General features: G+C 38.6%; 1 protein-coding gene across 1 annotated transcript; it reads right to left on the bottom strand.

The window, feature by feature from the left end:
- Positions 1-4,418: 4,418 nt before the first annotated feature.
- LOC143614408 (NAC domain-containing protein 21/22-like) lies at positions 4,419-8,535 on the bottom strand. Its single transcript, XM_077087856.1, has 3 exons — positions 8,358-8,535; positions 5,533-5,807; positions 4,419-4,976 (listed from the first exon to the last, which is right to left on the bottom strand). Exons 1-3 carry the CDS (start codon positions 8,506-8,508, stop codon positions 4,419-4,421), a joined length of 984 nt encoding a protein of 327 aa, XP_076943971.1. The 5' UTR covers positions 8,509-8,535.
- Positions 8,536-12,877: the final 4,342 nt, after the last annotated feature.

Below are 12,877 nucleotides of genomic sequence, written 5' to 3'. Positions count from 1 at the left end.
TATAAATAAATATTAAATCATAAAAGAAAGAGATCGGGTCAGAGAAACGGGTACCTGGGTCGGGTCGGATCGGGGCAGATGTCACAGTAGCAACTGGTTTACACGAGTCCATAGCAGCCCGATGAATGATGTCCTTGACATAAGCCTGCTGAGATAGAAACATCTTGTTACCAGTCCTAGTGACCTGTACACCCAAGAAGTAAGAGAGAGGGCCCAAATCTTTCATAGCAAATTCACCCGATAGAGTATCGATTAGACGGATACGGAGAGCATTGGTGGAGGTGGTGAGAATGATGTCATCCACGTAAATAAGGAGATATGCAGTTTCGGACCCGTGATGATAAGTGAATAAGGAGTTGTCTGACTTGCATTGCTGAAAACCTTGGGTGGTGACAAAATCTGTAAATCGCTGGTGCCAGGCACGGGGGGCCTGTTTCAAGCCATAGAGAGACTTTCGTAGTCGGCAAACATGATCCGGAAAGTCCTTGTGCCGAAAACCCACGGGTTGATGCATGTAAACTGTCTCTTCCAAGTTGCCATGGAGAAAGGCATTAGTGACATCCAACTGGTGAATTGGCCAAGACTTGGATAGAGCAAAAGATAAAATGAGACGAATGGTAGAGGGTTTTACGACCGGGCTGAATGTCTCACCACAATCAATACCTGTCTGCTGCTTGCGACCATCACACACTAAACGGGCTTTATAGCGTTCCAAGCTGCCATCGGACCTGAATTTATGTTTAAACAACCACATGCATCGTATAATATTCATGTCAGGGGACCTAGGTACAAGTTCCCAGGTCTTGTTTTTAATAAGTGCACTAAATTCATTGGTCATGGCATTGTGCCATTCAGGAGTGGTCAAGGCAACATGAGGATTGTTGGGGAGAGGAACGATGGTAGAGGTGTGAAGGTTGAAAAGTTGTTTAGGTTTATGGATGCCACTCATGGAGCGAGTGTGCATGGTACGAGGAGGAGGAGGATTTGGTGGTGAAGGTTGAGTAGTGGTAGAAGTGTTCGGTGGTGGGAAACTGGTTGTGGGATGGGACGTAGGAGATGAAGTGCCTTGGGGTGTTTGGGCCGTGTGGTGTTGTATATGTGGATGGGTATGTTGGGCCTGGGTAGGGGTTGAGGGTGAAGGGTGATGAGGTGTTTGGCTGTGGGATGGGCCGGTTGTGTTAGAAGTATGAGGGGGAGAGAATTGTTGGGTACTATTATGGATTGGGCTGGATGATAATGGGCCTGTAACGGGAGGTTGTACAGCGGGGTTAGGAGTGTTGGTGTTTGGTGTATGTGAGTTTTGTAAATAGGTCCAAACAAGAGGGTTGATGGTGGGATTAAGAAAATCATAAGAAGGTAGAGGTTTGGGAGATTGAATGGCGTATGGGAAAATTGACTCTTCAAAGTGTACATGACGAGCAATGATAAGTTGATGAGAGGTGAGGTCAAGGCATTTGTACCCACGATGATTATTGGGGTATCCAAGGAAAACACACGGGTGAGATCGGAAGTTGAGTTTGTGGATTTTGGTGGAGGGGGTAAGAGGATAGCAAAGACACCCAAAAATGCGAAGGTGTTCGTATTTAGGGGTGCAGTTGTAAAGGAGGGAAGTTGGGGATTTAAATTTGTGGAGTTTGCTGGGTAGAATATTAAGAAGGTAGGTGGCGGTTTCAAGTGCGTGGTGCCACATGTTGGGAGGTAGGGAGGCTTGGGCAAGTAAGGTACGGATCATGTTATTAATGGTGCGGATCTTGCGCTCTGCTTTACCATTTTGGGAGGAGGTGTAGGGACATGAAAAACGAAATTGCATGCCAATATGATTGCAAAAATTTTTAAAGTTCTGGTTTGCATATTCGGTGCCATTGTCGCATTGAAATTGTTTGATTTTACGTTCAAATTGTGTTTGGATTAAGTTGTGGAAGATGGTGAAAGTATGAAATACTTGGGATTTATTAGACATTGGGAAGGTCCACAGAAAATTTGTAAAATCATCCAAAAATAAGATATAATATTTATGGCCACCCGTACTAAGTATGGGAGATGTCCATAAATCACTGTGAATAATGTCAAACGCAAAACTAGTTGAATTAACAGAATCATAAAACGGCAATTTAACACTCTTGCCAAAAACGCAAGACTGACAAAGTGTTTTATCAAGTTTTCCATAATCAATAAAAGAGTCCAATTTCAAAGACTGAAGCAAATTATTTCCTGGGTGACCCAATCGTTGGTGCCAGCGATCTTGAGAAACAGCAACTAACGTGGACGGTTGGGAGGTCTTGATGGGTAGAGGTTTAGTCAGAGGATAAAGATCGCCGGTGCTATTGCATCGTAGGATAGGAGCCCGTGTTTTGAGATCCTTCACAAGAAAACCAAAGGGGTCAAATTCCACAGAAACTAAGTTGTCAGTGGTAAGGCGACGTACAGAAATAAGATTTTTTATTATTTGTGGAGCAAAAAGAACATTATTTAGTTTTAGGGGTGGGTAGGGTGGTGGTAGGACTTGGTTGCCTTGGGCCACAACGGGAATGGACATGCCATTTCCAACAACAATATTTTTATTAGTGCAAGTATTAAAATTAGACGGGGAATAAATACCTTGTTCGTTGGCGGAGTGAGAAGATGCACCCGTGTCCATTACGCCATGGTCCGGTGGGTTGAGAGCCAGCGAGTAGAGAGCCCGTTCAATGTCAGTGGGAGAGTAATTGGTATGAAGGGCTTGATCGGGCCGCGGGCCTAATATCCCTTGAGAGGATTGAGAGGTGGGCCGTGATGGGTAAGGACATGGTGGGGAGCCCGTTTTGTTATTAAGAACCGAGGCCCATTGAGAGGTGGTCCAATTGTTTGGAAACACTATGTATGGGTGGTTTGGAGTGGGCTGGCTGCCGGCCGAAGATCTGAATTGCCTGTTGGACCCGCGTCCACGTCCACGGTTATTACGTGGTCTGTTGGAGCTGGTTTTGGATGGTGAGGTATTGGAGGACTGGGAGGGACCTGTCGAGTGAGATGAGTTTGAGGTAAGAAGGGCCGTGGCAGCAGTAGAGGAGACACGAGAAAGTTGTCTCTTCTTTTTACTTTCCTCCAAGTTGAGGCGAGAACGGACTTCAGGAAATGATGGCAGCGGGTCACGGTTTTGTAAGACTGTGGAGATGCTATCGTATTGTTCCGTTAAGCCCGTCAAAACCTGGAGAACGAGCATCCGATTATCCACCGGAGAGCCCACACTATCCAGTTGGTCTGCAAGATGCTTGGCGTGATCGCAGTAGTCGCCCATCGAAGAAAAATTTTCAAGAGACAGGTTCGCGAACTCCTGACCCAGAAAAATGGCACGGGTATTTTTGTTGTCATTGAATTCCCGTTCGACAGCCAACCAGGCGTCGTGAGCAGTTTGTGTCGGCTGGATTATGATCCGAAGAAGGGGTTGCGAAACAGTGGCATAAATCCACTGCTTCACGAGGGCATCCACGCGGTTCCAAAACTGATCAGCAGCAGCAGCCTGTGCTTCAGCCAAGGCGGCAGCGGCCGGATCAGAGGGTAAGGTAGCCGGAGCAGGGGCAGGCCGGGGGAGCAGGTGGTCAGCGACCTCATATGCTTGGCAGTGAACCTGGAAGAGGGGTTTCCAGGTATTGATTCCAGGTATTGAAGTGGGATGAATCTTTTTCAAGGAGGAGAGGAATATGGGTCTTGATGTTAGATACGGTGAGGGCGGGGTGTATTTGTTTGGAATCCATGGAAGAGATGAAGGGGAAAAGAACGAAGGAAGAGGTGGTTGCGGCGGCGGAAGAGGTGGTTAAAAGGTAAGGATCGGTACCAAAAGTGATACCATATAAGAATTGAAAGCTTGCCTTCTCATTCCCTTTCATTTAGAATATATAATACAAGCTATGCACAAATCAAGGAGATAATTTCTAGAGTTTGTTACACAATTATCTCTTTCTAAATATATAGAGAATATTATAGAGAATATTCTAATTATACATATTATTAACATGTCTCACTATAATATAGTGAATTAGGAATGAAACAAAATTATACAATATAGCACATTAACAAGCAATATTAAAACATATATACTACACTAAAATATAGTAACTTATTTTACTTTTTTATCATCGTATATATGAACAAATATTTTTTTTGTACATAACATACCTTTAGTTTTTTATCCTTATATGTAAATAACGTTTTTAACCGTTTAATAATGACGTGATATACCACTATATTGTTAACAATATTGTGCCACGTTATCATTTTATCTGTTATAAAAGATACGTTATTTACATACAACGCAAAAAAATTCAAAGTTATATTATGTAAATGTGAAAAAATATCTTAGTTTCATATGTATAATGGTAGAAAAGTGAAACTAGGTTATATTTTAGTGTAACTAACACGCTATAAATGTAGTTATTCCATAATCAGGGATTCCACATAGTAACATGCAAAGATTCATCCGATAAAAAGCTTTGATCAGAAGTCCCTTCAGTAAATCCGAACGTTGACTCGTTGAAATAAATTTGCTTGTCCATGTTGTTAAAACGACTCAAAATAGCTTTGATCACATCCTTCTTCTCACCACAATGTGATGATGACGACGACGACGACGAAGGAATTGTAAGGTCTGGTGGTTGTGGTGGCAGTGGTAGTGGCATCGCTACCGGTGGTGGTACGGTGGTAGAGAATAGATGATGGTTGTGATTAATAAAAAACTGGGGATTAGATTGATTGAAAGTGGTGGAGAAGCAGGGCACTTGCTGGTTAAAGATATTATTATTATTATTATTATTGGGTTGACTTTGGTCAAATGAGAGTGTGTAAGGTTCCATTAATGGTGGTAGAGATGATGAGCAACTTAGTGTATCTTCATGTCCTCCATATTTGCTTATGCTTCTTCCCACCTTGCTATGATCAGCTTGTTTTCCATCAATAATTCTTTCTCTATTCTTGCAAAACACTCTACACAACACCCAATCTTCCTGTGATACATAAAAATTTAATTATAGATATGTTACTAATGTTATGAATATTGGGTTTTAATAATTCTTTCAAAAAAAAAAAGAATAGTTCGAACAATGAATGATTGGTCAATAATAATCCATATAACAATGTCATAATTGAATTGTTTGCGCATAACGTCTATTTTATGACGTTTCAAAACAATTTGCAACATTCTAATCGGCATAAATATTAATAGGTTAATTCATTATGACCAACAAAGTTACTTATCCGTTAGAGTGGTATTGTCCGGCAACAATAGTGAAAGTTTACGGATTATTATCGGCCAATATGTTACTGCTTAGATTATTAAAATCCAACCTAACCCTTAAGTCTACAACTATATACGAAATAAAAAGAAATTAAATGAAAGAGAGCTCTTAATTACGCATAAACATTTGTACGTACTTTTTTTATAATTGTATATATAAACGATTACGTAACCTTTTACCACTATCTTTCTCTCCCCCATTAAATCTTGAAAATATCATGTATAAATGTATTACGCGACTCTCAGGTTTTTCTAACCATAATTACCTTGAGTGAAGAATCAAGTGTGGGTGTTTCAGGATCTTGTAGCCTAAATTCATGCATGACCCAATCAGTTTTCTTTCCTTTGGGTGCCCTTCCAAGATAGAAAACAAGAGTCTTTCTCATCCCAACAAGTATACGGTTTCGAAGGATAGATCGGTCTTTTCCAGTTGCTTTCCAGTACCCTGACACGGTCGCCCTGTTTGTACGTAACCCTGTTGCGTACTTTCGATCTCGATGGCTATAGAAGTACCATTCCTTGCCTCCCACACATGCAGTGTCTAACATGAAACAACAATAATTAGTCACTACACTAATTAACTATGATCGCATATATTAAATATTTGCTAAACCACACATGTTTGTAAATCCGCAATAAATTGCTTTGATAATAAAAAAAATGTTCCTGCTATATTAGGTCATAGGGCATACATTCATGTCCCTTAACTTCACACAGCCGCTACATCATCTAAAGAAGGGGGGGGGTCTAATTAAAAACAATTATTAAATTTACGCTTGTGAGAGTGTTAGATTTTAAATCGATTAACACTTTAACCCAGCTTGTCTTTAACGCTCTCTAACCCATATCTCTCTTATTAACCTTTATCAAATCAGCTTTAATGCCCCGGACGTTAACATATACCCCAGGATCTTACGTCTACGAGAAGTAATTAAATTACCGACATATAGATACAATGAATTTAAAACAAGATATAGAACCACTAACACATCACTAACATGTTTTAGAAACTAAGCTGTCTTAACTTCATTACCATAAAAAAGGTAGTTATCTCTTTATATTCTTTTAGAAAGAACTTAGGCATATTGATCAATCACGTATCTAATTTCTTGATCACCACATAATTATATAAACATATAATACTAACTCGTTTAATTTTTTAAAAAAATAAGCAAGAAAAAAAAATAACTTTCTAAGGTGACAGATAATTATTTTTAGATCCGTCAGTATTCATATATTATTTCTTCTATAGGAGCTACATGCATGGCCAGGATTATTTATACATGATCGTAGGTCTTATCTTATAGAAATTGATATAATTAAAACCAGATAAATATGTGAATGCAATATAAAGTATATATACATTATATAAGTGATGATGATGATGATGATAATAATAATAATAATAATAATAATAATAATAATTGTAATTTGTTGTTTTTATACGTGAATGGGGGCCAATCACGTGGGCAATGGACGACAATTAAGGTTAAGTGAGGGCCATCCAAATTTGGACACACTAGCTTATCACTTATCACTTCCTTTAATTAAATTATTATATATGCATGAGGCTAAACCTTAAAATCTAACCAATAGTAATAATAATAATAATAATAATAATAATAATACACGTATTAATTATCATCAAAGTATTGTGTCTTAATGACATCAAGGCGTTAAAAGAATGTTCTTTCTTAATGATGTCGATTAAGAGTATCGTTATAAAATGATGTATATTGATGAGTGTTGCATGTGTTTGTCAATCAAAAAACAATATGTGTATTATTAATTACTTGCGTGTTATATAACCAGTCTTTGAAAATTACAATCACCTTAATGAAAATAATCTCGTATTTTGTCATCGTCATACAGCCGTATAAATGTATAATATAATACAATATTGCATTACATACCCTACAATATAATTCTATAATACATCTTGCAACATAGAATTGAATAATTGATTCAAGAATATTCGTGATAATGTTTTAAGATTGGTTTTATTTTGAAAAAACAAAGGGATAAACGTCAATTTCATTATAAAGTAAGTGAAAGAAATATGGAATACGAAAGAATAAATAGTTTCCATCCTTATGTGTATGTGTGTGAGTGACAAAATAACACGTAGATTAGGATATACATAAATTTTTATAATATTATTATATCTATCTATATATATATATATGTATATGTATATAATAATATTATAAAAATAAGTTTAAATGTGTAATATATTTTAATATTCCACATGAATTGCATGTTTATATTGTATATTCACTACAAATTAAACTACTTCACATGTCAACGAAAATATCAGTCGTTAATAATCTGTTAATGAAATTTTGTGAGAAAATTGGGTGTAAATAAAGACTACACATGATTAACACATGACACTGACAAAGATACTTCACCGACGATATTTTCACCACCATGGTCAATGACATTTTCACCAACAAATCACCGACCGTATGTCACTGATAGTTATTTCACTAGCAGATACTTAAAATCTCAATATTTAATAGCGTTTGGTAAGCTACTTGAGCCCAAGGTAATCACCATCAATTTATAAAAAATAGTTTTTTTTTCAATGATCACCGACGGACTTTTTTGCATTCAGCAAATTTTTATGACACAGAAGTGTAACATAGAAAGTAGAAAATTGGTATACAAAACTATATCACATATTACTATTATATATAAAGTATATGATGATTGGTGAAGCCTATTTTTTGTATTTGAACTATTTTATGCATGTAACAATATGAAAAAACATGGCCAATATTTACTAATTGTAGGTTCTTTTTAATGTTTAAACAAAAGTTATTAACTTATAACAGATTAAGCTCTTACCCATTTCCTATAAAGTGAACTAGTTAACATATTTATTTAACCGTTAGGTGTATTTGTAAAAAGTAAAAACCTTGAAAGTGCCGTTCAAAAAAAAGTGTACTTGCAAAAAGATTCAATTCACTTTTTCAACTTCCGTGTGTTTGTATTTTCAAATATCATACGTTGAGGTTCCGTAAGTCATAATTACAAATGACAAAAACATTAATCGATTTGAAACCAAGACTGGGAATTAAAAGATTACCTGGAAGATCCCATGGCTCACACTTGTTTAGATCAATTTCAACTAGAAGAGGTAACTTGTAGAGCAAGTAATCGCACACGAGTTCTTCGTCTCTCGGGTGGAATCTGAAGCCAGGAGGGAGTGTGGATTCCACCAAACTTAGGTTGCTCATGTTGGATGATCTATGTGTGTGTGTTGGTGTGTGTTTTTGGTGTGAATATGAGAGAGAGCGCCAAATAGAGAACTCCTATTAATATATGAAAATCTATCAGTTATCATATATTTATTATAAGCTATGGTTGACTGAAAACCATTAAGAAGAATGCAAAGGGTAATATATTTATTATAAGCTATGGTTGACTGAAAACCATTAAGAAGAATGCAAAGGGTAATATAGTCGATAATTAACAACAACAACAACAATAATAATAATAATAATAATAATATTTTTAATAGCAAACAAGTCTTTATTATAGGTTATGGGTGCAAACGTGCCGAGCTTAATCGAGATCGGCTCGTTAAAAAGATCGATCGAGCTTGAGCCAGAGCTCGATCCTAAACGTAAGCTCGTTTAACAATCGAGCCTGAGCCCGAGTTTCACTTATCGAGCTCGAGCCAGCTCGTGAGCCAAGCGAGCCGGTCATTTATATAATTTTTTAAAATAGAAAAAATATTAAAAATAAATATAATTATATAAAAAATAATTGATAAATAGTAAACGAGCTGAGCCCGAGCCGAGCTCGAGCTTGAGAATCTACTCACGAGCCAAGCTCAAGCTTGGGAATTTACTCACGGGCCGAGTTCGAGCTTTGAAAATAGAGCTCGAAACGAGCCGAGCTCTGGCTCGGCTCGGCTCGTTTGCCACCATCTGTGAACACTCGCCCGACAGTACGGTGAGATAAAACTTGTCCAGTTCAATGGTCCAACCAGTAAAAACTACTTATTCGCCTAGTCTCTCATTATCACTCTGATACCTCTGAAATTAAATGCTATGGACAAGAATCGAACATGTGTCACATAGAATACCAAGTTACTACTCCACCGCCAGCTCATTGAAAAAAAAAATAACATAATAATAATAATAATAATAATTAAGGTGGTAATTGCGTTTAGGAAGAAGTGAGTGTGTGTCCAGCCACGCCACGCCACGCCAGGATTGGTCACCAACTGCAGTTCACATTCAACACGTCTCTTCACTCATCCTCTAAAAAAATCTACACTTTAATTCCCACTAATAATATAATTATGAATAATCAATGAATTTTTACAAATTAAACACACTCAAAAACGAGTTCATAACTATGATTTCTTACTTAAAAATGAGTCTTGTATAAAATGTTATATGAAATATTTATGGATTTGTATGCTACATGCGATGACGGATCTACATGTGTGGGATGAGGGGCAGCTGTCGTCCATAAAGTTTTTTTTAGTGTTATTTTTATCTGAAATATCGATTGCTCCCATAAAACTTTGATTAAGGGGGTGTTTGTTTTTTCTTCAAACATCTTCAAGGGAGCTAATGTCTGCACGCGCGCAGACATTACCCTTGAAGACTGTTTGTTTTTTTTCTTAAAACAGATCTTAAGTTATCTTCTTTCATCTTAAAAGAAAAGCAAAGAAATCTTGCTTAAAACATCTTCGCAAAAAAATCATACTCTTATCTCTTTGAAGCCACCCTCTCATCCACTCCTCCCACCACCGTCCGCCACCACCACCATCCCCCACTGCCACCGTCCACCACCATCCACCGCCACTACCCACCGTCCGCCGCCACTACCCATCGTCCGCCACCACCACCACCACCACCATCCATCACAGCCACCACCAATCACCACCGTCCACCACCCACCACAACCGTTCATCACCACCACCACCCACTGTCGGACGCCATCACCGTCAACTACCACCGTCCACCACCCACCAAAACCGTCCATTACCACCACCCACTGTCCACCACCACCATCCATCGTAGAGGTGGTCAAAAAAAACCGGTTACGGAACCGGTTTGGCCGGTTTAACCGAAAACCGGTTTTTTAAAAACCGGTTTTTTTAAAAACCGGTTTGACCGGTTTACGTAACCGGTTTACGTATCGGTTATAAGTTTTGGACCCAAAACCGGTTTTATAACCGGTTATAAAAAAAAACCGGTTTTTTTTAATAACCGGTTATTAAAAAACCGGTTAACCGGTTTTTAAAATAACCGGTTATTACCGTTATAAAAAAAACCGGTTAACCGGTTTTTTAATAACCGGTTAACCGGTTTAACCGGTTTTCGAACGTTACCAAACGGCCTTATAGCCGTTTTTTTGTGTTTTTGACCGTTTTTTAGCCGTTTTTTTTTGGTTTTTTTACCATTTTACCCCCACAAACATCTATATATAGTTTAGGTTGGGTATTGGTTAGATCACACTTGATTATACAACTCCAAAAGCTCTAAACGTTTATTTCATACGCGATTATACAACTCCAAACGCTCTTCTTTCGTAGTCGTTTATTTCATACTCGAGTATACCACTCTTAATTCGTAGTCGATTATCATGGCCTCCCAAAGTGCTGCTTCATCGGTCAACATGGGTGCCTCGAACACGGGAGAAACCGTCGTTCGGGTCATCCCCACGAAACGAAACCAAGATATTTGGCAACATTTCGACCTATGCGAAATGTCTAACGGAACCCAAAAAGCTAGATGCAAACATTGTTTGAAGTTTTATAACAAAGAAGCAAACTCCAGTTTAAGAGCTCATGTAGAAAAGCCCTCTTGCAAGGTCTTGAAGGACGAATCCGGAAGTAGTTCGCAGCCGGAGATGACGAATCAAGGAACGGTGTTTACGTACGACCTTGAAGCGGTACGTCAACAGTTTGGCAACTTTGTGATTCAACAATCACTTCCTTTCAACCACTTCGACAACCCTCAATTAACGCAGATGATGCAAACGTATGTTCAACCACGCTACCAACACGTAAGTCGTTCGACCCTTAGAAGAGATATGCTTAAAGCATGGAAAAACGCTAAATCCGAACTAATTTCATACTTTTCAAACTTACAAACTGGTGTGAACTTAACCACGGATGTGTGGTCGGTACCTAATGGTTCGCCCGACTCATACATTTGTGTGACGGCTCATTGGGTTGACCCCCGGTCGTGGCAAATGATGAAACGAACCGTTGCGTTTCAATTGTTTGATTACCCGCACACGGGTAGAAATATTTTTAAACTCTTGGATAAAGTCATTCGACAATACAAGATTGAAGATAAAATCTTTTCAATATCGTTTGATAACGCGTCCAACAATACGGCCGCGGTTGGCCATTTAAAATTAAAGTATAAACCTATCTGTGATGGAGCGTTTTTTCATAGCCGATGCATTGCACATATTATCAACTTGGCCGTGCAAGATGGGTTAAACGTGATCGAAACGCAAAGAAACAATTTTAAAAGAATGTTACGAGATGTTTTTAGCAACAATTCAACATTTTCAAGATACAAAAAATTTTGTGAAGAAGCTAACTGTCAATGGTTGGGGCCTAATTGGGATTGTCCAACAAGATGGAACTCGACTTGTGAAATGTTTGAGAAAGCCATCCAACAAAAACAATCGTTAATTGCGTTTCATCAAATTTTGTCAAATAGGGGTAAATGTGCACCGTACGATCCTAGAAACTGGTTATTGATTGAGATCGTTACGGAGGTTCTTCAAATTTTTAAATCTTGCACAAGTAGTTTATCCGGGGTTTACTATCCAACAAGCCCCATTGCTTTACCAAAAATTGCTGTCATGTGCACAAAGTTGAGTGACCTTCATTGTAGGGGTGCACCTTATTTTGATATGGGTGTAAAAATGAAAGAAAAATTTAAAAAATATTTTCAAGAACTACCCGCTGTTTTGACCTGTGCTGCTGCGTTAAACCCTTGCATCAATGTTGGTGGTGTTGAAGCTTTAATAGAAAAAATTTGTGATGAGCTAGGGTTAAACGACGATCAAAACCCCTATTATAGCCAAACTTTAAAGAATGATTTCAACACCACCTTGGCAAACATGTATGATGTTTACCTTACAAGATACGGGTCGTCTTCCCAAATTCATGACTCGTTAAGAGCTGTTGCCCAATCCCAATCCCAAACCGACCTTGAAATGGGGATGTACTACATGATTTGGGAAGACGCCGGTAAACGTCAAAGGGTAAACACCCCAAGCAGTGAACTTGGAAGGTATGGTGGTACCAACTTTGTGAAACACATGACTCCGGATGAATTTAGAAGTCTTGATTTGCTGGCTTGGTGGAGAGGTAAGGAGGATGAGTTTCCGATCCTCGCCGCCATGGCCAAAGATTTACTAACGGTCCAAGCTTCCACGGTAGCTTCGGAGTCTGCTTTTTCTGTTTCTGGCAGGGTTATATCGATTAGGAGGACTCGACTCACTCCACCAGCTGTAGAGATGTCGATTTGCTACAAGGATTACTTGGACTCTTTAGACAGGGCACAACATCAACGCTCACTCGAGGGGGAAATGGACTATGAGGCGGCCTTGTATGAAGAC

The sequence above is a fragment of the Bidens hawaiensis genome, unplaced genomic scaffold (assembly GCF_021521415.1).
Source record: "Bidens hawaiensis isolate Kalapana, Puna unplaced genomic scaffold, B.hawaiensis_p1.1 tig00039994_1, whole genome shotgun sequence".
NCBI classification, from domain to species: Eukaryota; Viridiplantae; Streptophyta; class Magnoliopsida; order Asterales; family Asteraceae; genus Bidens; species Bidens hawaiensis.
The sequence above is the reverse complement of the archived record's forward strand: the minus strand, read 5'-3'. Positions and strand labels throughout refer to the sequence as shown.

What these genes read in the sequence shown, in the direction of transcription:
- LOC143614408 (XM_077087856.1), bottom strand. Translation starts at nt 8,508, where the DNA reads ATGAGCAACCTAAGTTTGGTGGAATCCACACTCCCTCCTGGCTTCAGA. An exon ending in TGAGCCATGGGATCTTCCAG is followed by an intron (nt 5,808 to 8,357) that starts GTAATCTTTTAA and finishes GTTTCATGTTAG; the next exon opens with ACACTGCATGTGTGGGAGGC. An exon ending in CACTTGATTCTTCACTCAAG is followed by an intron (nt 4,977 to 5,532) that starts GTAATTATGGTT and finishes TATGTATCACAG; the next exon opens with GAAGATTGGGTGTTGTGTAG.